Genomic DNA, 27,368 nt, shown 5'->3' with positions numbered 1-27,368 from the left:
CTTGAACCCGCCCCCGCCAGATCTCATTTCCCTAAAAAAAAAAAAAAAAAAAAAAAAAGAAAAAAAAAAGAAAAAGAGAAAGAGGGAAAAAAAAAAAAAAAGAGAGAGAAAGAAAGAAAAAAAAAAAAAAAAAAAAGAGGCAGAGAGAGAGAGGGAGGAAAAAAAAAAAAAAAAAGGCGAAGAAGGGAAGGAAAGAGGGAAGAGAGGAAGGAAAAAAGCCCGGCCGGAGCCATGGCCGGGCTGCGGAGCTGCGGGCTGCTCCTCTGCCTGCTCCTGGCCCGGGCCCTGCGCTTCCCGGACTATTCCTACGTGCTGGAGGAAGAGGAGGAGGACGAGGAGCCCCTGGACTACAAGGACCCCTGCAAAGCCGGTAGGAGCGGGGGGATGCGCGGACAAAGGGGAGCGCGGGGGGGCGGCGGGACCGGAGTGCGGGAGTGAGTGTGAGTGAGTGTGAGTGAGTGTGAGTGTGAGCGCGGGTGTGAGTGTGAGCGCGGCTGTGAGTGTGCCCCGCACGCGTTTCGGGGCTCCGCACGGCCGAACTCGGGGAGTCCCGGGATGGGGGGGACGGGAGGAGCAGCGGCCGGTCCCGCTCCGGGATGCATCTGGTTGTACTTAGGGTGAGGAGCAGGGGGGGCTGGCCCTGCGCCCCGATTTTTCTCCTCGGTCTTGGCTGCACTGGCAGCTGTCAAAGGTGGTGGGGAGCCCCAAGCCCCCCCATTCAAGCCCCCCAATTCCAGCCCCCCTCTTCAGAGCCGGACCCATCCTGCACCCCCATTCCTGACCCCACACTCTGCACCCCATCCCTGACCCCACACTCTGCACCCCATCCTCAAACCCACACTCTGCACCCCATCCCTGAGCCCACACTCTGCACCCCATCCCCGACCCCACACCCTGAACCCCATCCCTGACCCCACACTCTGCACCCCATTCCCAACTCACACTCTGCACCCCATCCCTGACCCGACACTCTGCACCCCATTCCTGACCCCACACTCTGCACCCCATCCCTGACCCCACACTCTGCACCCCAACCCCGCTCCCACACTCTGCACCCCATCCCTGACCCCACACTCTGCACCCCATCCCTGACCCCACACTCTGCACCGCATCCCTGACCCCACACTCTGCACCCCTTTCCCACCCCACACTCTGCACCCCATCCCTGAGCCCACACTCTGCACCCCATTCCCAACCCACACTCTGCACCCCATCCCTGACCCCACACTCTGCACCCCATTCCCAATCCCACACTCTGCACCCCATCCCTGAGCCCACACTCTGCACCCCATCCCTGACCCCACACTCTGCACCCCATTCCTGAACCCCCACTCTGCACCCCATTCCTGACCCCACACTCTGCACCCCATCCCTGAGCCCACACTCTGCACCCCATCCCTGATCCCACACTCTGCACCCCATTCCTGACCCCACACTCTGCACCCCATCCCTGACCCCACACTCTGCACCCCATCCCTGAACCCACACTCTGCACCCCATCCCTGACCCCACACTCTGCACCCCATCCTCAAACCCACACTCTGCACCCCATCCCTGACCCCACACTCTGCACCCCCATCCCTGAGCCCACACTCTGCACCCCATCCCTGAGCCCACACTCTGCACCCCATTCCCATCCCACACTCTGCACCCCATCTCTGACCCGACACTCTGCACCCCATCCCTGACCCCACACTCTGCACCCCATCCCTGACCCCACACTCTGCACCGCATCCCTGACCCCACACTCTGCACCCCTTTCCCACCCCACACTCTGCACCCCATTCCCAAGCCCACACTCTGCACCCCCATCCCTGACCCCACACTCTGCACCCCATTCCCAACCCACACTCTGCACCCCATCCCTGAGCCCACACTCTGCACCCCATCCCTGACCCCACACTCTGCACCCCATTCCTGACCCCACACTCTGCACCCCATTCCTGACCCCACACTCTGCACCCCATTCCTGACCCCACACTCTGCACCCCATCCCTGACCCCACACTCTGCACCCCATTCCCAATCCCACACTCTGCACCCCCATCCCTGAGCCCACACTCTGCACCCCATTCCTGACCCCACACTCTGCACCCCATCCCTGACCCCACACTCTGCACCCCATCCCTGAACCCACACTCTGCACCCCATCCCTGACCCCACACTCTGCACCCCATCCTCAAACCCACACTCTGCACCCCATCCCTGACCCCACACTCTGCACCCCATCCCTGAGCCCACACTCTGCACCCCATCCCTGAGCCCACACTCTGCACCCCATTCCCGATCCCACACTCTGCACCCCATCCTCAAACCCACACTCTGCACCCCATCCCCGATCCCACACTCTGCACCCCATTCCTGATCCCACACTCTGCACCCCATTCCTGACCCCACACTCTGCACCCCATCCCTGACCCCACACTCTGCACCCCATCCCTGACCCCACACTCTGCACCCCTTTCCCACCCCACACCCCTCCCCAATTCCCGTCCCCGCTGGGACCCCCGGGAGCTGCAGCCGCGGGCCGGGGTCCCGCTCTGCCGGGACAGGGGGCTCGCAGCTGCTCCCCGCGTTTTGGAAGGGCTGGAAACAAACTGGAAACAAATCCCTGTGTCCCAACATGAGCTAAAGCGGACGGAAGGATTTGGGGAGGGGGGAAACTGAGGCACGGGAGGGCCGCGCGGGGCTGAGGGGGCTGCAGGGCCGGGGTCTGGCGGGGTCTGGCGGGGGATCACGTTTCTCTGCGCTGGCATTGTCTGCGCTGCGAGGCGGCTGTTGATATAACTCTGTCTACACGAGGGCTTTTTTCTGGCCAAAAATCCTTCCCTTCCTGCCCTCCCGGGCTGAAACAGCAAGGCTTGCAAAACCGTCCGGGCAGAGCCGGCTGCAGCCTTCCCTCCGCTCCGCTTCCTCCGGCTGAGCGCCGCAGACGAGGCTGCACCCGGATTAGTTTTGGCTCTGTCGCCTCCTCACCCAGCTCCTGGGCACCCCAAAACCACCCCTCCCCATCCCCGTCCTGCCTTTATGAGATCCTGATGGGATTAATTGAATTACGGGAGCGTTTCCTCGGGAGCCGGGGGTGGGGATCAGGCCCTGCCACGCATCGAGCGAGCCGGGGATTCACCAGAAATTCACCCCAGCGCCGAGATGATGAAACTCAGTTTTCCGGGGAAATCCCGAACCCCCTGGAATCCTCCTGGCCCCTCCATGGCTTTCCCCTGACGCCAGGGTTTGGTTCCGTTTTGGGGACACAGAAACACCCAAGCGCCGAAATTTTGTCACCGCAGCTGCTCGGGAAAACACCGGGAGAGGGATTTGTGTTCCTCATGCCAGAGGTATCCCGAGGCCACCAGCGGCCACCGCGGTGATGCCACCCGCCTGCAGCGGTGCCGGCGGAAGGGGAAGAGCCTCCGAGGATGCCAAAACGGGAGATGCGGCCCGGGGGGAGCCAGGCAGGAAGGAATCGCTCCCGGCCCCGCTTTCCCTTCACCCGCTCGGCTCTCGGTGCCCGGGTCAGATCCGGGTCGGATCTCCGGTTGGGAAAGGCGCTGGAATCGCTGCCAGCACCCCCAGCTGTGCAGGGACAGCGGCCCCAGCGCTCGTTCTGGCTCATCCAGGGGTGCTGAGCAGTTCGGTGATGGGAGATGGGACCCCCTGGGTGCCCCCAGTTGGGATGGAGCCCGTCTGGGTCAGCTCCACACCCACATTTTGGGGTGTTTGAACTGACACCCCTCTGTCCAACTTTCCATCACCCTGATCCACGGGCGTGCAGAGCCCTTGGGGGCTCACACAGCCCCCCAAAATGCGTGTTTAGGGGGGGATCTTCTCTCCCAAACTCCCACGGGCAGCTCAGCATCACCTGCACGGCAGAACCACGGGACACCCGGATGGGGCTGGGGGTTCTGAGCCCCCTTTCCCGGCCACAGGAACTTCCCAGCCGTGCCTGGAGTTCTCCAGCCGCCGGGATTTCACCTAGATTACACTTTCCAGGCGTAGCCAACCCAGGCTACTGGTTGCAGTCACACTTGTCAAGCTGCCCAAAAATATTTTCCAGCCGTTATATGTCACTTATTCATGCCGGGTAAAAATCCACCCGCGGAGCCGGGGCCGGCGGGAGGCCTGAGGTTCAGAGCTGGGCAAACCTTGGAAATCTCGGGCCGATCGCGGGATCCGCTTTATCTTTGTGTAATCACCCGTTCGGCGCGGCCGCATCCTCCGGCGGGGGTCGGGGGTGCCGTGGCGAGGCCGGGGGGGCTCCCAGCCCTTCCCTGGCTCCTGGGAAACGCCTGGGCTGCTGATTCACGTCGTGCCCAGGGGGGAGACGGCAAAACTTCCTGAGGTTTTAAGCACCACGCGTGGCAGGGAGGGACGGGGCGGCCGCGGGGGGACCCGGCGAGAACAAAGCAGGATGAGGGGAGAGGAGGGAGAATGGCTCGCTGTGGGGTTTCCCCAATTTTTTAATTTTTTTTTTTTCACCCTGGGAAGGGTGTTTTCCGGGCAGCAACGTGTCTGTCCTCGCTGTCTGCGGCTTTGCTGAGGATTCTTGGAGGTGTCTGGAGAGAAAAAAAAAAAGGTTTCACAGTGCATCCCTGCCGAGCTGTGGGCAGCGGAGGTGCCGCTCACCAGCTGGCCAAGGGGTGTGGGAGGTCACTGCTGGCAAAAAAATCTGGCCAAAAAAAAAATCTGGCAAAAAAAAATCTGGCAAAAAATCTGGCAAAAAAAAAAAAAAAAAAAAAAAAATCTGGCAAAAAAAAAAAAAAAAAAATCTAGCAAAATCAAACCGCTCTCCACACACGTGGGGAATGGAGGGGGAACGTCCCGAGCGGCAGGAGGAGCATCAGGGAGCCGGGAGCAGCCTCGGGAAGGGCTCAGGTGTGCTGGGAGCGGGGACAGGACGCACAACGGGGGGATGGTGGCAGCCAGAGCCCCGGCCAGGATGCCCAGAGTTCTGGGAGCCCTCGGGGGCTGTGGGACAGGACAGCCCGGGGTGTGCCGAGCTGGGTGTCCCCATCTCCATCCCCTGCTCCTGCTGCCACCAGGCTCCTCTCCAAAGTGACAACAACCCCCTCCCGACATCCCCTTGGCAGCGCAATTCCCAAATATTTTCCTTTCCAGCAGCTCTCCCTTTCACAGGGAGCGGTGCCGTTGGCCCGGGGTGTGTTTTTTCCTCGGTGACCCGGCTTTGGAGAGGGGATGCAGGGAGACCTCGCTCCTTCCACCCGGTTTGGCATCCTCCACCACGCCGAGCCCTGGAGGAGGTTTCTTCCTCCCTTTGCTGTCACGGAAGAGGAGCAGAAGGAAAAACGCTCCCCTGGAGTGATCCGAGCATCCCTCCCGCTCCCAACCTGCCTCCGGACCGACGTTTCCTGGAATTTGTTTATTCGAGGCTCCTCCGTGCTTATTTCATGGCCTGGAGCAGGCAAAGGGCTTTGGAGGCTGAATGCCGGTGCTCAGGGCTGGGGAGGGAATTTGGGTGCTCAGGGAGAGAGGATGGAGGGAATTCGGGATAGGGATCATCCCTCCACCTTGGATATGGTGGTTGAGCCTCTCTCTGTTTCCCCAAAAACACCAGCTGGGAGAAGGATGCTCCAGCCAGGAAGCAGGAGGTGCACAGAGCTGGATTTTTGGGGGTGCCCCGTGCTGCTGACCGCCTCCATCCCCCCCGTGCCTCAGTTTCCCCTCTGGCTGCACGGGGGCCGAGATCTGGCCTGGCTCCCGGCCTGGCCTCCGAGCTCTGAATTCCTGCTTTGTGCCGGCCCTGCTGCTCCGAAGGTGCTCCGGGAAAGCAAATATTCCTCAGGCTGCTTTACAGGCTGGCGGCTGCCGCGGCCCGAGGGGCACCGGGAGAGGGGCTGCGAGTTTGGGGGGACAGGAGAGGGGTAGTGATGGTTTTGGGGGACAGGAGAAAAGTTGTACCGGTTTTGGGGGACAGGAGAGGGGCCGCGCGGTTTGGGGGGACAGGAGAGGGGTTGTGATGGTTTTGGGGGACAGGAGAGGGGCTGTACCGGTTTTGGGGGACAGGAGAGGGGTAGTGATGGTTTTGGGGGACAGGAGAGGGATAGTGATGGTTTTGGGGGACAGGAGAGGAGCTGCGAGTTTGGGGGGACAGGAGAGGGATAGTGATGGTTTTGGGGGACAGGAGAGGGACTGTGCTGGTTTTGGGGGACAGAAGAAAAGTTGTACCGGCTTTGGGGGACAGGAGAGGGACTGTGCTGATTTTGGGGGACATGAGAGGGGTTGTACCGGTTTTGGGGGACAGGAGAGGGTTTGTACCGGTTTTGGGGAACAGGAGAGGGGCAGTGCAAGTTTTGGGGGACATGAGAGGAACTGTGCTGATTTTGGGGGACTTGAGAGGGGCTGCGCCTGTTTTAGGGGACGGGAGAGGGGCTATGCCGGTTTTGGGGCACATGAGAGGGTTTGTGCTTTTTGGGGGGACAGGAGAGGGACTGCGCCGGTTTGGGGGGACAGGAGAAGGGCTGTACCTGTTTTGGGGGACAGAAGAGAAGTTGTACCAGTTTTGGGGGCAGGAGAGGGGTTGTACCGATTTTGGGGGACAGAAGAGGGGCTGCTTCTCCTCCATCCTGTCCCTGCTGTCCTGGGGGTCTCCCACGGCCACCGCACCCCAAAACCACGGGATGCTCCGCGTCCTTCCACCTTCTCCCCCGCCCGGAGCTCTGGGGGCAGGGCAGACCCCCGGGGCCAGGGGGACCCCCAGAGCAGAGGGGTCCCCCCTCCCGTCGGGCCGCGGCCCCGGCGTGTTTCGCCGCGCAGCTGGGCCGGCGTGCGGGGGCGGGGGGCGGTGCGAGGAGCATTCCTCACATATTTAAGGGCTCCGGGAGCCGTGGGATGCTGCTCCGGCCGCTCCGTGGATTTACAGCCCGGCTGAGGCAGGGACACACTCATTTAAAATCTCGCTTCCATCGCGTTCGCGCTGGGGCGGAGCGGTTCGATCCTTCCCTCCTGGGAGACGGGAGGGATGCTCGCAGCTCTCCTGAGGATTTGGGATGGAGCTGCTGAATCACGGAGGGAACGCTGGGCTGGGCAGATGGTTCCCACACTGTGCAGAGCCTGTTGGGGTTTCTGGGAGCCGCACAGGGATGATAATCCTCCTGCTCAGGGCCCTTCCTGCACTTCTGGGACCTGCACAAGGCTGAGGGTCTTTCTGGGATCTTCACAGGGATGAGGGTCCCCCCTGCCCAGCGTCCTTCAAGGGCTGGTGACATCCCTATGAGGATGAGGATCTTCCCCGCCCTTTTTTGGGCTCTTTCCAGGGATGAGAATCCCTGCCCTGCCCGCGCACGGGGAGCTGCTGTGCCCCAGACTGACCTGGAATCTGATCCCGGCCTGTTTATCTGCTGCCCGCCCTGCCAAGGCTTCCCCACCGCTCTGTTTGCTTTTCCCGGCTCACCGGGACATCGACCCCTTCCCACCGCTCGTTTTATCGCATTTTTCCTGTAACACGGTTCCCGGCCTCGGTGGGGCTCGAGGTCGGGTTGACCCCAAAATCCCGTGGGTGCCCCTGCAGCGCTCACCTTGCCCGGGGGGTGAGGGATGCTGAGCTCCTGCATCCCGGGCAGGGAAAAGAGGGACCCAGCAGGGGGATCTGAGCGGGCAGGATCGGGATGGGGTGCTCAGGGGTTTGGCTGGGGTCCGAGTGAGAAACCTTGTTTGTCTAAATCTTCAGCCCCGAGGTTACGTCACCGTTCCGAGAACCCGAAAGAAAACACAGCACACAAAAAAAAAAACAAAAAAAAAACAAAACTCAAACAACAGAGGAGGGCTGAGTTATCTCCCGGCTGCGGAGGGGGAAGAGCAGCTCCTGGAGGGCTGGTTGTGCTCAGGGATGGAGCTGGGATGATTTTTCTCAACATTTATTCACTCCTGGCTGATCCTACCCCACGCGTGGCCTTGGAGCCGGGTCCTGCTGGCACCGCATCCTCCCCGCTGGCTCGGACCTTGCCCCCGGGACCTCTGTGACCGAGCAGGGCTGGGAACAGCTCAGGGACACCGGGACACCTCCAGGGACGGCTGGGGACCTGTGTCCCGTGGTTTGGGCTCCCTTGGTCACCGTGCCCTGGCGGGGTGAGGGGATGTGCTGCAGGAAATGGTGCTGGGGGTGTGACAGGTCTGACCTGCTCCAACCTGGGCTGTGCCCAGCAGAGGGCTGGGACCTCAGCCAGTTTGCAGGGAAAAATGAGAAAAAGCACAGGAAAAAAAAAAAAAAGGGTAAGATTGGGGAATAACACATTTTCGTGATGAACGTGAACAAGTGGCAGCAGCGTGGCAGCGTCACCAGTGAAGCCCCTCAGGGAGTTTAACAGCGTCTGGGTGTTTTTGGTGAGCAGAGAGCTCCCCCAAAATTCTCCCACGTGTCACCTCATTCCACGGGAGTGAGTGGGAGGAGGACGTGACCGGAGCCCCAAACCAACCTGGAAGTTTCTCAATCCAAATTCTGGGCTTGGCCCCGACGTGTCCGTACAGGGATCGCTGCCGGGGCACCCCGTGTCCCCTCGGGGGGGTTCTGGGGGAGCCCAAACCCGCAGGAAAATCACCCGCCAGCCCCGGGCTGGCCCGCCCGGCTCTCTCACGTCTCCCAAATCCCTCACATATGGTTTCTATATCACTTGGCTCCGCTCGGCTGTAGCGAGCTTACTTTCCCTTGTCTCTCGGTGCGGCTCTTGGCACGGGACGCTCCTCCCGGTCCTCCCCCGCTGCCCGCTCGGACACGTCTCTGCCGGCCCGGGGAGGGTGTGGGGCTTGGCCAGGGCCGGCTCCTGCCTCTGCTGTGCCCTCAAATTGCAGCCTGGCCGTGCCAGCCGCGGCGCTGCCCGGGGAGGTGCCGGCCCCGCAGTGTTTGTTCTGCCCTGGGCGCTGCCGCGGGTCCGCGCTCCGCCCCGGAGATCGCCCCGATGGGATTCACGCACCGGGCCGGGCTGGGGACAGCCCCAAAATGTGCCTCTTTCAACCCAAAATGTGGGGTTTGGCCCCAAAATATGGTTCTTTCACCCTAAAATGTGCCTCTTTCAACCCAAAATGTGATTATTTCGCCCCAAAATGTGCCTCTTTCAACCCAAAATGTGCCTCTTTCAACCCAAAATATGGTTCTTTCGCCCTAAAATGTGGCTATTTCACCCCAAAATGTGGCTCTTTGGCCCCAAAATATGGTTCTTTCGCCCTAAAATGTGGCTATTTCACCCCAAGATGTGGCTCTTTGGCCCCAAAATATGCCTCTTTCAACCCAAAATGTGATTATTTCGCACCAAAATGTGGTTCTTTCACCTCCAAAATGTGGTTCTTTCACCCCAAAATGTGGTTCTTTCACCCCAAAATGTGTCTCTTTCACCCCAAAATGTGGTTCTTTCACCCCAAAATGTGTCTCTTTCACCCCAAAATGTGATTCTTTCGCCCCCAAATGTGCCTCTTTCACCCCAAAAATGTGGCTCTTTCACCCCAAAATGCGGCTCTTTCGCCCCGAAGCGCTCCACAGCACCTCTGGAGCGAGGTTTGGGCTCGGTGCCGCGGGACGGGATGGGATCCAATTTTCTCCTCTGCTCCCGTGGCCGTTCCTCCCGCCTTGATTTCATAATTAGCGGCTCTTTTGGGATCCGAGCGCGACCTTGGCTCCGCTCCCCTTCATCCCCTGAGCTGCTCCGGCCACCCCATTCCCGATCCTGCCCTTCCCAGGGGATGTTCCAGACACCCCAAAAAAAAAAAAACCCAAAACCTACGAGGAGCCCCAACCCCATCTCCAGAGCAGCTGCCTGGGGTCAGTGCAGGGAGCCACGCGTGTCCCGCGACCCGGAGGGGACAGAGAGGAGGAGGAGGAGGAAGGTTCTGTGCAGGGTCATGTCCTCCAGTGATGCTGAGTGGTCTCTGCCTCCCCCCGGTGCTGGAGGGAGGTCCCGGCTCCCTTCCCCCGGCGCAGCGGGAGCTTCCCGGCCCATCCGGCTCCGCTCAGATGACTCAGAGGTCGCTGCTTGGAGCATCCTGGGGCTGTCGGAGCTCGCAGAGGGCTGGGGGGCAGGAGCCGGGCAGGAAGAGGGTCCTAAAGCCAGCAAAAGTGTGTGGAGGGGGGAAAAGAAAAAGGGCAGTTTTGCAACACAAATAATAATAGAAATCCTAAAAAAGTGATGGATGGGGTTTATGCGATCCAGATGTGAGAGCGGGGCTGGCTCCAGCTGTTGGGGAGGGGGGAGCTGCGCCAGCACCACGCGCAGCTGAAGGAGAGAGGAGGAGGAGGAGGAGGAAGGGTTTGCCTTCGTTTTCGGGGCTTGCCAGGTGCGGAGAGGCACCCGCTGGGATTCGGGATCCGCAGAGCAGCGTTCACACCTCCTCTTCCCCTCGCAGCCGCCTTCCTGGGTGACATCGCCCTGGACGAGGAGGACCTGCAGCTCTTCCAGGTGGAGCGGGTGGTGGACCTGACCCGCCGCACCATCACCCGCCCGCCCTCCGGCTCCTCAGGTACCGCCGCGCCCCGAACCCCGCTGCCTGCCTCCATCCTCCCCCGCTGACCCCCCAAAATCCCCGCAGGCAGCAACGCCACCAACCCCCGGGCGGGTCCCCGAGGGCGCAGCCGGGGCCGGCAGCGGGGCCGGAGCCGCCGAGCCGCCACCTCCCGTCCGGAGCGCGTGTGGCCGGACGGGGTCATTCCCTACGTGATCAGCGGCAACTTCAGCGGTGAGTGACACAGCCAGCCCAGGGTGGCACTGCCCGCGGGGTCTCCTGAGCCTGAGATCATAAAAGTGGTTTAAAGTTCGGGTTTTCCCAGCTGGTCACCGAAGAAGATTCAGGAGGATGTTTTGTGAGGTTTTCAAGGTTGTTTTTTGTTTCTTATCTAAGAAATTCTTTCTCTTGCTAACTGTGGTCTGTTCGGCTTGAGATCCGGGGCACACTGCCCTGCCCTTATCTTTTATACTATAAATTAACTACCTAATATTTACAATTACTTTCCAATACACGACAATTTTATTACACTGTCCAATTCTGTCCCAAACCCATCCAGTAATGGCACTTAACTTGGATGACGTGAAGAAGGACAAAGAAAAGACACACCATGCCCAAAATCCTCATTTCAGCTTCAAACACAAACATTCCTAAAAATTCACTTTTCTATCTTTTAACAACCTAATTGATACTCTACTTATTTTTTGTGACTTGTCATTCTTCCTGCAATGAGGGTAATTTTTCCCAGGGATCTGAGACCCTGCCGGGGGGCGGGTCTAGAGGCATCCAGGGGAGCGCCCTGGGGTGCCTCAGTTTCCCCTGCAGCTGATCCCTTCTCCCCACCCCTCCAGGCAGCCAGAGGGCGATTTTCCGGCAGGCGATGCGCCACTGGGAGAAGCACACCTGCGTCACCTTCCTGGAGCGCAACGACGAGGACAGCTACATCGTGTTCACCTACCGCCCCTGCGGGTGCGTCCGGGGCCCGCCCCGGGGCTTGGGCGGGGGCTTCTCCCACCCCTGGGGCTCCAGACGCTGATTCCGGAGCTCTGTGGCTCCTGCTGGTCGGGTTAGCTTAGATAAGCAAAGCAGATAATAGCTAAAAATGTTATTTATTGCAATGCACGTCTTGTTGCAAAGCACATCAGTGTCAGCAGTGCAGACAAGCAATGGCAAAGCAGCAGCAATGAGCAATAATCAATAAGCAATAAGCAATAATCAATAATCAATAATCAATAAGCAATAAGCAATAAGCAATAAGCAATAAGCAATAAGCAATAAGCAATAAGTAAAATGCAATAATCAATAATCAATAAGCAATAATCAATAAGCAATAAGAAATAAGAAATAAGTAATAAGCAATAAGAAATAAGAAATAAGAAATAAGAAATAAGAAATAAGAAATAAGCAATAAGCAATAAGAAATAAGCAATAAGCAATAAATAAAAAGCAATAAGCAATAAGTAAAAAGCAATAATCAATAAACAATAAGCAATAAGCAATAAGCAATAAATAAAAAGCAATAAGCAATAAGTAAAAAGCGATAATCAATAAGCAATAAGCAATAAGCAAAAAGCAATAAGCAATAAGCAATAAGAAATAAGAAATAAGTAAAAAGCAATAATCAATAAGCAATAATCAATAATCAATAAGCGATAAGCGATAAGCAATAAGCAATAAGCAATAAGCAATAAGCAATAAGCAATAAGCAATAAGCAATAAGTAAAAAGCAATAATCAATAAACAATAAGCAATAAGCAATAAGCAATAAATAAAAAGCAATAAGCAATAAGTAAAAAGCGATAATCAATAAGCAATAAGCAATAAGCAATAATCAATAAGCAATAAGCAATAAGCAATAAGCAATAAGCAATGAGCAATAAGCAATAGAATGGCTAAAAGCAGCAACTCTCCCCAATACAAACTCTTATTTAGGATTTTTTCAACAAGCTAAGACACCACTCCTTAACCTGTGAGAATTCCAGTATCTTAGCACATCAGCTTGCATATAGAACTATGCATACAATCTATCTTTTTCTATCTGAAAATGTTTGCAATATTCTTACTCTATTTACTATATACTACTATATATTTACAGTATACTATATACTACTTACTATACACTATTCTAGCTTTGTTATGTCTAAGTCCTGTCTGCAACTGTGGGCCTGGAGACTCTTGCTGAAGATATCAGAGTGTTTCAACCTTCACTAGAACTCTCACTGCTACTCTGGAATCTAAAACCTTTCACTTACTAAAAGCATCAGAACTCACCCTAAAATTTACTAACTTACTTCTAGTTAAATGTCTGCTTTGTGTGTGAGTGGGTTCATGTACTTCAATCCATCCAAAGGCTTTAATTCAATCCCTGCACTCTGATTTCTCTCTGAAAATTCAGAGATCCCTGACTCAGTGATCCCATGCCAGCCTCCAGCTCAAGTTCCTCATCCTCTGAAGTGTCAGGGGTGATTCCCACGTGCCCAAAAGTGTTGTGGGACCCTGATATTCCCGGCTGGGGAGCACAGGGATGTCCACAGAGAGCCAGGAATCGCCTGGTTCCCCCCTCCAGGTGCTGCTCCTACGTGGGCCGGCGGGGAGGGGGACCCCAGGCCATCTCCATCGGCAAAAACTGCGACAAGTTCGGCATCGTGGTGCACGAGCTGGGCCACGTCATCGGCTTCTGGCACGAGCACACGCGCCCCGACCGCGACGACCACGTCTCCATCATCAGGGAGAACATCCAGCCAGGTGGGCGTGGCCTTCCCTTCCTCCTCCTCCTCCTCCTCCTCTCCATCCTTGCAGTTGGGGTCCCTCCCTGTCCTGGTTTGGAGGACAGGTGTCTGCCAATAAAGGGAGAAGCTTCTCTGAAATGGAGAATGTAAACCCCCTCCCTCCAAATTATTATCATTTTGAAATTAAGGGGCTCTCAGGCAAAGATATGGGAATAGGAATAACAGTTCTTTACTAGGAAAATTAAAATAGAAATGCAGCATTACAAAGAACAATCCCAACCCCTGCCAGAGTCAGAATCCAAGCTGACACCCGTCAGTCAGTCAGGGTGTTGGCACAGTCCCATTCAATGGTGGCTGCATCCTCCTGCAGTGGCAGATGTGGTTCAGCTGGAGCAGTGCTCCTGGAGAAGGTGCAGTTTCCTCTGAAGCTCCAGGGATGATGTGGAAGGCTCTGGTTTTCCTCTGGGATCCAGTGGCAAAGGCTGCTCTGGTGTTCCAAATCTCAGTTTTTATCTGGGTAGGAAATGTTTGGCTCCTCCCCTGGCTGGAGCATCTCCCAGTGGGATGATGGAATTTTATCAGTCATGCCCTGGGACTCACTGGCCATGAACAGGAGATATCTCCTGGAGGGAGGATGGGCTGTGGGAAGATAAAGATGATTGCCCAGCTGTTTTAAAGATGGCCCATGAGCAGATAATGTGTGCCAGGAGATCAGGGGCACTGCCCCAGCTGGGTTAACAGATGGGGACAGAATTCACATTTCTGTCACACCAACCCCACACACCCTGGCAGTGCCCCCGTGCTCTCCTCCGCAGGGCAGGAATACAATTTCCTCAAGATGGAGCCGGAGGAGGTGGAGTCGCTGGGGGAGACCTACGACTTCGACAGCATCATGCACTACGCCAGGAACACCTTCTCCAGGTGTGTCCCCTCGTGTCCCCTCACACCCTGGGGACGGTGGCACAGCGTCCCCAACCCCCGAGGAGGATTTACCAGCTGTGCACAGAGTTAATTCCCTCCAAAAAAAGTTTCCGCTGCCGTTCTGGGCGGGATGAAACCCCTTCCCAGAGCAGGAAATCGCTGTCCCCGCGGTCACCTCCACCGGGGACACGTCCCCGCTGACTCACCACCCCGCAGGCTTTAATTAGCCAGGCTGCTTTTAATTAGCCAGGCTGTTTTTAGCATCCTTCCCCTGGGAGAGGCTGCAGGGCTGGTGATTCGCACTCAGCTCGTCCCTTTCCTGCCCCAGGGGCATCTTCCTCGACACCATCCTGCCCAAATACGACGTGAACGGCGTCCGCCCCGCCATCGGGCAGAGGACACGGCTCAGCAAGGGGGACATCGCCCAGGCTCGCAAGCTCTACCGCTGCCCAGGTCAGTGCCACGGCCCGGGGGTGTATTTCCCAGGAAACAGCCGGTTTTGACCCAAATCGTGGCAAAAAGTGGCGTCATCCCCGATGGATTTGCTGTTTTCGGTGGGTTTGGGGTCCTCGTTGCTGTGGGATTCCCTAAAGGTGCTTTGCTGTCAGCAGAATCTGCCCCGTGTGAGTGTCCTCAGCTGCTCTCTCTTCCTGCTCCTCTGGGGGAAGAGCATCCCCCAGAGAGTTGTGCCAAAAAATCCTCTCCAGAGCGTCTTCCAGGAGCAGCTCTCAAATGAGCATCCTCCAGAAGTATCCCCAAAAATAATCCCCCAAAGAAATCCCTCAAAAAGTATTCTCCAAAAGTATCCCCAAAAATAATCCCCCAAAGAAATCCCTCAAAGAGTATTCTCCAAAAGTATCCCCAAAAATGATCCCCCAAAGAAATCCCCAAAGAGCATCCCCCAGAGAATTGTGCCAAAAAATCCTCTCCAGAGCGTCTTCCAGGAGCAGCCCTCAAATGAGCATCCTCCAAAAGTATCCCCAAAAATAATCCCCCAAAGAAATCCCTCAAAGAAATCCCCCAAAGAAATCCCCCAAAGAAATCCCCCAAAGAACATTCCCCAGAGCACTGTCCCAAAAAAATCCTCTCCAGAGCATCTTCTAGGAGCAGCTCTCAAATAAGCATCCTCCAAAAGTATGCCCCAAAAATAATCCCCTAAAAATAATCCCCCAAAGAGCATCCACCGAGAGCATCTCCCAAAAAATGTCCCTTAAAGAATCCCCCAAAGAGCATCATCCAAGAACATGCCCCAGGAGCATTTCCCAAAAAAATCCCCCAAGAGCATCCTCTAAAAAGCATCTCCCAAAAAACATCCCCCAAAGAAATCCCCCAAAGAGCATCCACCAAAGCTCAGCCCCTACCAGAGCATCCCCCTAAGAGCATCCTCTAAAACAAATCTCCCAAAAAAATTCCCCAAAGAGCATCATCCAAGAGCATTCCCCAAAAAAATCCCCCAAGAGCATCCTCTAAAGAGCATCTCCCCAAAAAAAAAAATCCTTCAAAGAGCATCTCCCCCCAGAGCCTCCTGCAAGAGCATCCCTTATAAAAATCCCACAAAGAGCATTTCCTACAAAAGAATCCTTCAAGAGAAGAGCATCCCCAAGGAGGATTTTCCAAGATCATCCCCCTGAAAAATCCTCCAAAGACAATTCCCGCAGTGGAGCAGAGCATCCTCTGACCCCGCAAACACCCTCGGGGAGTGAATCCTCCTCCCGCATCCCACCCCGGCACGCAGAGGGGTTTGGATGAGGTTGGGATCCCATCGGAGCTGTCACCTCGAAGGGCTGTGGCACTGTCACCACTGTCGCAGGGCGCGGGGAGGGGGTGGCTGACAGCAGACACGTGCTCCGGGGCTGTGCTGGCAACATCTGCAAAGATTTTGGCTCCCCGCACGCTCCTCTCTTAATTCCAGCCGCTAATTAGCAGCCTGGAAAGAGGGACGCCTTTGTGAGGGGCCCCACGGCCGTGCCGCCTTCAGGGGAGCAGGAAAAGCCATTAGCTTGGAGCGAGAAAAAGGGAAAAAAAAAATTAAAAAAAAAAAAAAAAAAGAGAAACCCCTCTCTGGATCACAACTTTCCCTTTCTTTTGTTTCCACGGCGAAGCGAGCAGGGGGAAAAAAGGCAGCGAGCCCAGGTTTCAAAGAGCCGTTTCTGCGCCGTTTCACCTTTCCTGCCAGAGGGAGGGTGAGGAGGGGGGCGGCCGCCCCGGCCCCCCGGCAGCCGCAGCTCGGTGTGCCGCGGTGGCATGTGGCTACCAGATGGCAGCGCTGGGCGAGCTCCAGGGAACGCTGCCCGGGGCTGCGTGGCGCGGCACGGGGGGGCCGCCGGCGCTCCTGCCCCCGGCCGCGCGTTGGAGAGGTGCCACCCTGCCCCAGGGAGGGTTTGCGGGTTTTTTGGGTCCTCAGGGTTGGGGATTTGGGTGGGATGTGGGGGTGATGCTGTTCCCGCTGTCGGGGTTTGAATCTCGGTTTTCTCCCTTCTCAGCCTGCGGGGAGACGCTCCAGGACAGCCAGGGTAACTTCTCCTCCCCGGAATTCCCCAATGGATACTCGGCCCACATGCACTGCGTCTGGAGGATCTCGGTGACCCCCGGAGAGAAGGTACTGCCCGCTGGGGCGAAGGCAGCCCTCCTCTTCCTCCCCCCAGCCCTGTTTTGGGGTGTCCCGCATCCCGCTGTGGGCCGGGATGCTCCTGGGTTCCAGCAATGGGGTGCGGGGGGTGCTCACCCCGCGCTCTCCGCGCTCCTTCCCAACCTCAGATCATCCTGAATTTCACCACCCTGGACCTGTACCGAAGCCGGCTGTGCTGGTACGACTACGTGGAGGTGAGAGACGGGTTCTGGAGAAAGGCCACGCTGCGAGGTAACAACCCCGGGCCCCCCGCCCGCTCCTCCTGCCCGCCGGCACCGCCCCGGGGCCGCAGCGGGGCCGGGGGATCCCTCTGCCCCTCTCCCTGCCTGCCCGGCGTCCCACAGTCCTGGGGAGGGGGGAGTGACCCTCCAGAGGGGTTTTTGGGGTGAACGGAGCTTCCAGTTTGTCCCTCAGCGGTGAGAGCAGTCTGGATGATCCAGCTGGGTGGGACATCCCTCCCCAGGGAGCGACAGTGTCCCGGTGCCACCCCGAGGAGCTGGATGTCCCCAGGGAGATTCCAGGATCCCAGTCCCATCCCTGTGATGTCCCCAGGGAGATTTCAGTGTCCCCATCCCATCCCATCCCACCCCATCCCATCCCATCCCATCCCTGTGATGTCCCCAGGGAGATTCCAGTGTCCCATTCCTGTGATGTCCCCAGGGAGATTTCAGTGTCCCCATCCCATCCCATCCCATCCCATCCCATCCCATCCCATCCCATCCCATCCCATCCCATCCCATCCCATCCCATCCCATCCCATCCCATCCCATTCCTGTGATGTCCCCAGGGAGATTCCAGTGTCCCATTCCTGTGATGTCCCCAGGGAGATTCCAGGATCCCAGTCCCATCCCCATGAGCTGGATGTTCCCCAAATCCCAGCTGGCCCCAGAATCACCAGTTTGAGTCAAAGAGCCAGAGAAGCTGGAGGGAGAAGCAGCTTTTGGATTTAGGCTGGAAAGGGGCACTGGGGGGAGCAGGAGGAGGTGGTGGTGAGGAAGAGGAGGTGGTGGTGAGGAGGAGGAGATGGGGAGGAGGAAGAGGAGCTGGTGGTGAGGAGGACGTGGTGAGGAGGAAGAGGAAGTGACAGTGAGGAAAAGGAGAGGTGGTGAGGAAGAAAAGGTGGTGAGGAAGAGGAGGAAGAGGAACTGGTGATGAGGAAGAGGAGCTGGTAGTGAGGAAGAGGAGGTGGCAGTGAGGAAGAGGAGCTGGTGGTGAGGACCAGGAGGTGGCAGTGAGGAAGAGGAGCTGGTGGTGAAGAAGAGGAGGTGGCAGTGAGGAAGAGGAGGTAGTGGTGAAGACCAGGGGGTGGCAGTGAGGAAGAGGAGGGTCCCAGCACGGCAGCCCAGCACGCCTTCCTCCCCAGGCAGGTTCTGCGGGAACAAGCTGCCCGAGCCCATCATCTCCACCGACAGCCGCCTCTGGGTGGAGTTCCGCAGCAGCAGCAACTGGGTGGGGAAAGGTTTCTTCGCTGTCTACGAAGGTAGGGGGGAGCAGTGGGGCTGGGGGAGCAGTGGGGCAGAGGGGGAGCAGTGGGGCTGGGGGGAGCAGTGGGGCCCTGGGGGTCAGTGTGGGCCCTGGGGGTCAGTGTGGGTCCCTGGTGGGTCAGTGTGGGTCCTGGGGGTCAGTGTGGGGTCCTGGGGGTTGGTTTGGGGTCCTGGGGGTCAGTGTGGGCCCTGGGGGTCAGTTTGGGGCCCTGGGGGTCAGTGTGGGCCCTGGAGGGTCAGTGTGGGTCCTGGGGGTCAGTGTGAGGCCCTGGGGGTCAGTGTGGGGCCCTGGGGGTCAGTGTGGGCCCTGGAGGGTCAGTGTGGGTCCTGGGGGTCAGTGTGAGGCCCTGGGGGTCAGTGTGGGGTCCTAGGGGTCAGTGTGGGTCCTGGGGGTCAGTGTGGGTCCTGAGGGGAGCAGTGGGTCCTGGGGGTCAGTGTGTGTGCCCTGGGGGTCAGTGTGGGTCCCTGGGGGTTGGTTTGGGATCCTGGGGGTCAGTGTGGGGTCCTGGGGTCAGTGTGGGTCCTGGGGGTCAGTGTGAGGCCCTGGGGGTCAGTGTGGGTCCTGGGGGGAGCAGTGGGGCCCTGGGGGTCAGTGTGGGTCCTGGGGGTCAGTGTGGGGCCTGGGGGTCAGTGTGGGCCCTGGGGGTCAGTGTGGGGCCTGGGGGTCAGTGTGGGCCCTGGGGGTCAGTGTGAGGTCCTGGGGGTCAGTGTGGGTCCTGGGGGTCAGTGTGGGTCCCTGGGGGGAGCAGTGGGGCCCTGGGGGTCAGTGTGAGGTCCTGGGGGTCAGTGTGGGGCCCTGGGGGTCAGTGTGGGTCCTGGGGGGAGCAGTGGGGCCCTGGGGGTCAGTGTGGGTCCTGGGGGTCAGTGTGGGGTCCTGGGGGTCAGTGTGGGCCCTGGGGGTCAGTGTGGGGCCTGGGGGTCAGTGTGGGTCCTGGGGGGAACAGTGGGGCCCTGGGGGTCAGTGTGAGGTCCTGGGGGTCAGTGTGGGGTCCTGGGGGTCAGTGTGGGTCCTGGGGGTCAGTGTGGGGCCCTGGGGGTCAGTGTGGGGTCCTGGGGGTCAGTGTGGGCCCTGGGGGTCAGTGTGGATCCTGGGGGGAGCAGTGGGGCCCTGGGGGTCAGTGTGGGCCCTGGGGGTCAGTGTGGGCCCTGGGGGTTGGTTTGGGTCCTGGGGGTCAGTGTGGGTCCTGGGGGTCAGTGGGGTCCTGGGGGTCAGTGTGGGCCCTGGGGGTCAATGTGGGGTCCTGGGGGGAGCAGTGGGGCCATGGGGGTCAGTGTGGGTCCTGGGGGTCAGTGTGGGGTCCTGGGGGGAGCAGTGGGGCCCTGGGGGTCAGTGTGGGTCCTGGTGGTCAGTGTGGGGTCCTAGGGGTCGGTGTGGGTCCTGGGGGGAGCAGTGGGGCCCTGGGGGTCAGTGTGAGGCCCTGGGGGTCGGTTTGGGATCCTGGGGGTCAGTGTGAGGTCCCTGGGGGTCAGTGTGGTGTCCTGGGGGTCGGTGTGGGGCCCTGGGGGTCAGTGTGGGTCCTGGGGGGAGCAGTGGGGTCCTGGGGGTCAGTGTGGGGCCCTGGGGGTCAGTGTGGGCCCTGGGGGTCAGTGTGGGCCCTGGGGGTCAGTGTGAGGCCCTGGGGGTCAGTGTGGGCCCTGGGGGTCAGTGTGAGGCCCTGGGGGTCAGTGTGGGCCCTGGGGGTCAGTGTGAGGCCCTGGGGGTCAGTGTGGGCCCTGGGGGTCAGTGTGGGTCCTGGGGGTTGGTTTGGGTCCTGGGGGTCAGTGTGGGTCCCTGGGGGTCAGTGTGGGCCCTGGGGGTCGGTGTGGGTCCTGGGGGTCAGTGTGGGTCCTGGGGGTCAGTGTGGGTCCCGGGGGTCAGTGTGGGGCCCTGGGGGTCAGTGTGGGGTCCTGGGGGTCAGTGTGGGTCCTGGGGGTCAGTGTGGGTCCTGGGGGTTGGTTTGGGGTCCTGGGGGTTGGTTTGGGTCCTGGGGGTCAGTGTGGGGCCTGGGGGTCAGTGTGGGCCCTGGGGATCAGTGTGAGGTCCTGGGGGTCAGTGTGGGCCCTGGGGGGCTCAGGCTGCTGCTCTCCCTTGCAGCCATCTGTGGAGGGGATGTGAAAAAGGACAACGGGCACATCCAGTCCCCCAACTACCCCGACGACTACAGGCCCAGCAAGGTGTGCGTGTGGAAGATCACCGTGTCCGAGGGCTACCACGTGGGACTGACCTTCCAGTCCTTCGAGGTGGGCACCCCAGGGTGGTCTCCTCATCCCAGAGACCCCTCAGGGTGGGGTTGGGGCTGCTGGGTGGGGGCTCTTTCCGACCCCCAGGTTCTCTATAGGCACCAACTCCAGAGCTCTGTGGGCTCCTGCTTGTGGGGTTGTCTTAGATAAGCAAAGCAGCTCATAGTTTAAAAGGTTGTTTATTACAAATAAATTATTACAAATAAATTTACATCTTATTACAAAGCACATCAGTGTCAGCAGCACACAGACAAGCAATGGCAAAGCAGCAGCAATGAGCAATAAGTAAAATGCAATAAGCAATAATCAATAAACAATAAACAATAAGTAAAAAGCAATAATCAATAATCAATAAGCAATAAGCAATAAGCAATAAGCAATAAGCAATAAGTAAAAAGCAATAATCAATAAGCAATAAGCAATAAGTGAATGGCTGAAAGCCACAATGGCTGAAAGCACCAACTCTCCCAATACAAACTCTTATATGGGATTTTTCTAACAAGCTCAGACACAAACTCCTCTCCTTTACCTGTTAGAATTCCAGTTTTTCAGCACACCAGGTTATGTCTAGAGCTACACATACACTCTATCTTGTTATATCTGAGAAATGTCAGCAAAATTCTGCTATAACTGCAATGCCTGAGTCCTGTCTACAGCTGTGGATATCCTGTACTGAGGATGTCAGTGTGTTCCAACCTTCACTAGAACTCACTGGAGCATTTGGGACTAAAACACAAAACTCACTCTGTAACTTATTCAATCCCAGCACTCTGATTTCTGTCAGGAGGATTCAATCCCAGCACTCTGATCTCTCTCTGGAGGGCTCAGTGGGTGCACCATTCCATGTTTTTTCAGGGAATTATGAGGATGTCAGTGTGTTTCAACCTTCACTAGAACTCACTGGAGCATTTGGGACTAAAACATAAAACTCACTCTGTAACTTATTCAATCCCTGCACTCTGATTTCTCCCTGGAGGATTCAGACACCCCTGACTCACTGACTCCAACAGCCCCCGTGCCTCAGTTTCCCCAGGCAGCAGGGGCAGGAAGGGTTAAGGGGTGCTGGGGTAACAACACCCCCTGTCCTGCCAGATCGAGCGTCACGACAGCTGCGCCTACGACTACCTGGAGATCCGGGACGGCAGCAGCGACTCGAGCAGCCTCATCGGCCGCTACTGCGGCTACGACAAGCCCGACGACATCAAGAGCACCTCCAACAAGCTCTGGATGAAATTCGTCTCCGACGGCTCCATCAACAAGGCCGGGTTCGCCGTCAACTTCTTCAAAGGTTTGGGGTTGCGGGGGTGCTGCAGGGGGTGCGGGGGGTGGTCGCAGCCCCTCCCGCGGCCGCTCACCCCCCCTGCCCCGCCCAGAGATGGACGAGTGCTCCCGGCCCAACAACGGCGGCTGCGAGCAGCGCTGCGTCAACACCCTGGGCAGCTACAAGTGTGCCTGCGACCCTGGCTACGAGCTGGCGTCTGACAAGCGCCGCTGCGAGGGTGAGTTTTTTCCCAAAAAACCCTCCCCGTGTCCCTTGGGGTGTCCCCGAGCCCGCGGGGGTGACGGGCGCTGGGTGGTGCCGCCCTGCAGCCGCCTGCGGAGGGTTCCTCACCAAGCTGAACGGCTCCATCACCAGCCCGGGGTGGCCCAAGGAGTATCCCCCCAACAAAAACTGCATCTGGCAGCTGGTGGCGCCCACCCAGTACCGCATCTCGCTGCAGTTCGACTTCTTCGAGACCGAGGGCAACGATGTGAGTGTGGGGGTGTAGGGGAGGTGCCGTGTGGTGGTCAGGATGGTCGCGACAGACGGAGTGATCTCTGTATTCTGGTCTTGAAACTTGTGGTTTGTTGCATAGGGCGTGGGTAAAAAGGGCCCTGCCGGGAGCAGGGCAGAAAGAGAGAGGGGGTAGTGAGAGTTCTAAGAGGTAAGAGAGGGAAGGAAGTAAAAGAGAGAAGCAAGAGAGCGATTTTCCCATTTACAACACAATAAATCTTCTATGTTGAACATTCTAATTTCCACTGACAATCTAAATCCTATAGCATTTACATACAGCCTAAAAGAATCGTTACATTACCATCATGTGTTATACTTTAAACCCTAAAAACCACTCTTCTGCCGGGCTAGCAGGGTCTTCTCTGACCTTTGTTCTATCAGAAGGGGGTTTAATTTCAGCCAGCCATCCTATTGTCTTCTAATTATTTAGTAACTAAGGTTTGGTATCTCAAAGGTGGCTTTCATTTCAATCTTAGTTATTGTTTCCATATTCTCAAAACCTTTTGCTAGGCAATCATATTTACGAGGTTTTCCTGATTCATCCTTCCCCACATCGGGGAGCAGCCCCTCTCTGTGCTGTGTCCCCCCCGACGCTGCTGGTGGCCCCGGGGTGGCACCAGCCGTGTCCCCAGCCCCGTGTCCCCCCCCCCAGGTGTGCAAATACGATTTTGTGGAGGTGCGCAGCGGGCTCACGGCCGACTCCAAGCTGCACGGGAAGTTCTGCGGCGCCGAGAAACCCGAGGTCATCACCTCGCAGTACAACAACATGAGGATCGAGTTCAAGTCCGACAACACCGTCTCCAAAAAGGGCTTCAAAGCCCATTTCTTCTCAGGTAGAGCTCAGCACGGGCGTCCCCTGCCCCTCCTCATCCAGCCAGCCCCCCCTCCGCACCCCCAAACCGCTGCTAACGCTCCCCTTGTCCACACTGGGGGTGCAGCCCCCGGTCCCAAACTCCTCCAGCCACAGGCAGCACATTTTGGGAGGTTTTCTCCCTTTTTTTGGGGCACAATTGGCTCCTACTTCTGAGGTGGGGGTGCTCCCCGAATGGCCAGGGGATGGTCAGGGACGTGCTCGGGCCCGGGTGCTGCACCCCTGGGGTGGCATTGCCAGGGTGGGGGGACGGTGACACCCCGCCCCGCTGCTGCTGCTGCTGCTGCTGCTGCTGCTGCTCCCCGCTCTGCTGCACGCCACCGGCTCCCTCCGCATCCCGGCTCAGCGCCCGGCCACGCCCGAGCTCCTCGGAGCCATCCCTCCTCCCAAAAAAAAAAACCATCAGCTGTCTGCCCCACCCTCGGATGGGTCCTGTGGGTCGGGATGGGGACACGCAGAGATGCAGCCGGGGCTGAGCCCTGGGCTGGGGCTGCCGCGGCCCCCAGAGCGTGGCACAGAGCCCCGGACACCAACCCGGCTGTGAGAGACCCGCAGCGCCTCCCGGACCCCGTTTTGAGGCCGTTTTTGAGGGGTCGCATCCCCCCGCGGGGATTTCCCGGAGCGGCACAGCCCCGCCAGCCGGGGCTCGAGTGTCTTTGCTTTATTTGTTTAATTAAAACCAAGGCGAGTAGGGCGGCCCAGCCGTCGGGAGCCGGCGCCCTGCGCAAAGCGATTCCTCGGGGAAGCCCGGCGGCCGAGCGGGACCACGGGGGCAGCCGGGTGAGTCTCCCCCTCCCTCCCTAAAGCACTTGGGGCCCTTTTCCCTCTTTTTCCTCATCCCGCCGGGATTTGCGGTTATAATACACCACCAAACTCTCTCCTCCGCCTTCCCCTGCTCAGGTCTCGGGCTTTCCCGGCAGCAGGATCACCCCGGAGGATTTGGCCACAGCGGGGTCCCTCCTCTGGGGTCGCTCCCTGGGCAAAACCTCTCCCGTGCGGCCCCTTTTTGGCCGCGGAGGGTCCCCGTGCCCTCGGTGCCTTGCCCGTTTTTCCCCGGTGAAGACGTGACCCCTTCCTCCTCCTCCTCCTCCTCCTCTTCCTCCTCCTCTTCCTCCTCCTCTTCCTCGCGGGGTCGGAGCGCGTTCCACCCGGGAAATCCGCCACGGTGTCGGCATCCAGGTAGGTCCCCCCCGGTTCTGGGGGGTCCGCAGCGGGGGGAGAGGCGCTGCCGGGGGGCTGCGGGGGCGCTGAGCAGCCCGGAGCCGTCGGATGCCCTCGGGGGGAGCGCGGTGAGCGCACGGCGATGCCGGGTGGCGGCGAGCAAAGCTGGTTGGAGTAAAAGCATCGCTGAAAACACCGCCCCGGTGCTCTTGTCTCGCCCGCCCAGGCTCCGCGGTGCTGGAGCTGCTCTGAGCCCAGAAGCCCCTTCCCAAACCCAAAAGGGCCTTTTTTCCGCCTCGCTTCCTCCTCCCTCCCACCGAGGAGACGTCAGGTTACAGCCTCCGCTTTGAGAGGCGGGGGGGCCCGGGCAGGACCCCCCTCGCTCCTGGAGGGACCCCGGCTCCTCTCCGGCATCGCTGTGAGCTCGGAGCGGGACGCTGCGGGGGGCTGGTGCCCGCTTGCTGTTGGCTTCTCCCACCTCCCCAAAATACCGCCCCGCGGGCAGGGGGAGCGATAGGACACGGGGGGGATTTTTGGGGGGGCTCGGGTAGGGGCTGGCGAGCCCCGACACCGGCGGTAGGGAGGAAAATCCCAAACCATTCCTAGACTGGACACCCCACCCAAAGCTCATCCTCATCCTCCCGGAGCCTCCTCCTCCTCTTCCTCCCCGCAGAGCCCCCCCCGGCCGCAGAGGGGTTCCCGGGGGTCTCCCCTCGCTGCTGCTTCCCCGGCTGCCGCTCCGCATGCCCCCCGCCGCCCCCCGCCGCCCCCCGCCCCCCCATCGCTCCCCCCCTTGTCTCCCTCTCTCTTTGCAGAGAAGAAGCAGCAGCTGCAGCCCCCGAAATCGCGCCCGCCCGGCCTGAAGTTCCGCATGCAGAAGCGGCCGCGGGGCCCCTCCTGAGCCTCTCCATCCTCTCCGTCTTTCTCAGGAACTCCGCGGCCCCGGAGCCGTGCGGGAGCACGGTGGGACCGAGCCGAGCCGTGCTGCCGGCCCCGGCAGCCTTTTGCTTGACAGAACTGGTTGTTGACCTTATTTTTATTTTTTTTTTTTACTTTTTTTACCTTTTTTTTTTTTTTTAACTTTTTTTTTTTTTTTTTTCCCTAAGCACCCACCCGCTTGGTTTTGTCCTTGCCCAGCTGACCTTGTTGTGTTTTTTCCCACCCCCTTTTCCAATTTTTACCGTGTCTGTGACATTTCCTATCGATAAGTAAAGAGGGACTCCAGCGTCCTGGTCTTTCTTGTGCATCTTTGGTTGTCACTGTGTGTTTTTCTGCCTCCCTCCATCCGTCCCAGCAGCAGGTAATGGTGGCACCCGTGGGTGAGCCCACGGGAGAGGAGGAGCCGCCCTGGAATCGGGATGCTGGAGCCGCTTGCTGCTGCCCGGGGGCGCTTGCTTGGCTGGAGGGCAGCGGTGTGGGGCTGGGGGGGCTGGAGGGGCTGCGTTGGGATGGAAATGAAGCATTCCAGGATTTCCCAGCCGGCTCAGCCATCCCTCTGCTCTCTCCCAGACAAGGATGAGTGCTCCAAGAACAACGGGGGCTGCCAGCACGAGTGCCTCAACTCCTTCGGCAGCTACGAGTGCCAGTGCCGCAGCGGCTTCGTGCTGCACGACAACAAGCACGACTGCAAGGAAGGTGGGTCCAGCCCAAATTCCCACGGGAATCCCAAATCCGTGCATCCGTGACCCTTCTCACTGTCCCCACAGCTGGCTGCGACCACAAGGTGACATCTGTGTCCGGGACCATCACCAGCCCAAACTGGCCCGATAAATACCCCAGTAAGAAGGAGTGCACCTGGGCCATCAGCACCACGCCGGGGCACCGCATCAAGCTGGTAGGATTTGGGGGCGTGGGTGGCGCTGGGGTGACCTCTGCCGAGCCTTGAGCTCACCCAGAACCTCCACAGACCTTCTCAGAGCTGGACGTGGAGGCACAGCAGGAATGTACCTACGACCACCTGGAGATCTTCGACGGGAGGGACGCCAAGGCGCCGGCGCTCGGCCGCTTCTGCGGCGCCAAGGAGCCCGAGCCCGTCGTCTCCTCGGGAAACAAGATGTTCCTCAAGTTCGTGTCGGACAACTCCATCCAGAAGAAGGGATTCGAGGCCACCCACACCACAGGTACCCCTGTGGGGCTGGGAAATGGGGTTGTGGGCTGTGGGGACAGCCCGGGTGTCCCTAAATTCGAGCTTCTCCCGCAGTGTGCGGGGGGCAGGTGCGCGCTGAGGTGAAGACCAAGGACTTGTATTCCCACGCCCAATTTGGGGATAACAACTACCCGGGGGGCTCGGACTGCGAGTGGGTGATCATGGCAGAGGAGGGGTTCGGCGTGGAGCTCATCTTCCAGACCTTCGAGATCGAGGAGGAGGCAGACTGCGGCTACGACTACATGGAGCTGTTCGACGGTTACGACGGGACGGCCCCGCGCCTCGGGCGCTTCTGCGGCTCCGGGGTGAGCCTGGGGTGGAGGCAGGGGAGGGGCGGGGGGTGAGGAGTGATGCCAGAGCAGCGTGGAGAAATCCCCAAACGGGAATTTGGTCTGGTGTGTGATGATTCCCACTCTCCACGCTGCAAATATTCCCCACTCAGCCCAGATCTCCCTCCCCCCCGCAGCCCCCCGAGGAGGTTTACTCGGCCGGAGACTCGGTGATGATCCGCTTCCACTCAGACGACACCATCAACAAGAAGGGTTTCCACCTTCGCTACACCAGCACCAAGTTCCAGGACACGCTGCACACGAGGAAATGAGGGCCGGGGGTCCCGGCCCCGCCGCGGGCAGGGGAGGAGGAGGAGGAAGAGGAGGAGGAGGAGGAGGGCAGGGAGGACAGGACGGCGGGGGGGAGCGCTGCCCCGCACAGACTGCACGGAGGAGGAGCACACAGCCAACCTCAGCACTCAAGACACGCTCGCACGGGGCCCCGGGGCTCGGGCGCCCACGGCACGGGGGGCACAGGAGGGGGGTCCCCGCCGGCAGCCGCCCACCCCGGTGCCGGGGGGGCCGAGCAGGACCCGCTGCCCTCCCCTGCCCCGGCCAAAGCTCTGAATGTACAAACCAGTAACCGGGAAAGAGCCCAACACACACACAAGGTGCTGTCTCTCTCTTGTACCCATGAAATAAATACCCTTGTACTTGGA

The 27,368-nt window shown here is 58.9% G+C and overlaps 2 protein-coding genes across 4 annotated transcripts; both read left to right on the top strand.

The window, feature by feature from the left end:
* The first annotated feature begins 144 nt into the window (after positions 1-144).
* Positions 145-27,368, top strand: BMP1 (bone morphogenetic protein 1). The gene is made up of 20 exons (XM_056508767.1): positions 145-370; positions 10,350-10,463; positions 10,533-10,679; positions 11,297-11,414; positions 13,012-13,190; positions 13,990-14,095; positions 14,424-14,548; positions 16,579-16,694; positions 16,853-16,955; positions 18,088-18,204; positions 20,283-20,428; positions 21,521-21,716; positions 21,802-21,927; positions 22,019-22,179; positions 22,855-23,035; positions 25,744-25,869; positions 25,941-26,068; positions 26,141-26,354; positions 26,435-26,685; positions 26,847-27,368. Exons 1-20 carry the CDS (start codon positions 232-234, stop codon positions 26,979-26,981), a joined length of 2,928 nt encoding a protein of 975 aa, XP_056364742.1. The 5' UTR covers positions 145-231; the 3' UTR covers positions 26,982-27,368.
* LOC130262017 (translation initiation factor IF-2-like) lies at positions 23,042-25,719 on the top strand. Of its 3 annotated transcripts, XR_008842050.1 has the most exons (4): positions 23,042-23,853; positions 23,974-24,252; positions 24,461-24,652; positions 25,050-25,718. XR_008842050.1 is itself a non-coding variant. In XM_056508768.1 (3 exons), the coding sequence occupies exons 1-3, from the start codon at positions 23,248-23,250 to the stop codon at positions 25,095-25,097; spliced, it is 846 nt and encodes a 281-aa protein (XP_056364743.1). In that variant the 5' UTR covers positions 23,042-23,247; the 3' UTR covers positions 25,098-25,719. The 3 variants fall into 3 exon arrangements, 1 of the variants encoding a protein (XP_056364743.1); XR_008842049.1 differs by having other exon boundaries at positions 23,042-24,252; positions 25,050-25,716; XM_056508768.1 differs by lacking the exon at positions 23,974-24,252 and having other exon boundaries at positions 25,050-25,719.

The sequence above is a fragment of the Oenanthe melanoleuca genome, chromosome 22 (assembly GCF_029582105.1).
Source record: "Oenanthe melanoleuca isolate GR-GAL-2019-014 chromosome 22, OMel1.0, whole genome shotgun sequence".
NCBI lineage: Eukaryota > Metazoa > Chordata > Aves > Passeriformes > Muscicapidae > Oenanthe > Oenanthe melanoleuca.
Note: the sequence above shows the minus strand (reverse complement) of the source record. Positions and strands in the feature narration are given on the sequence as shown.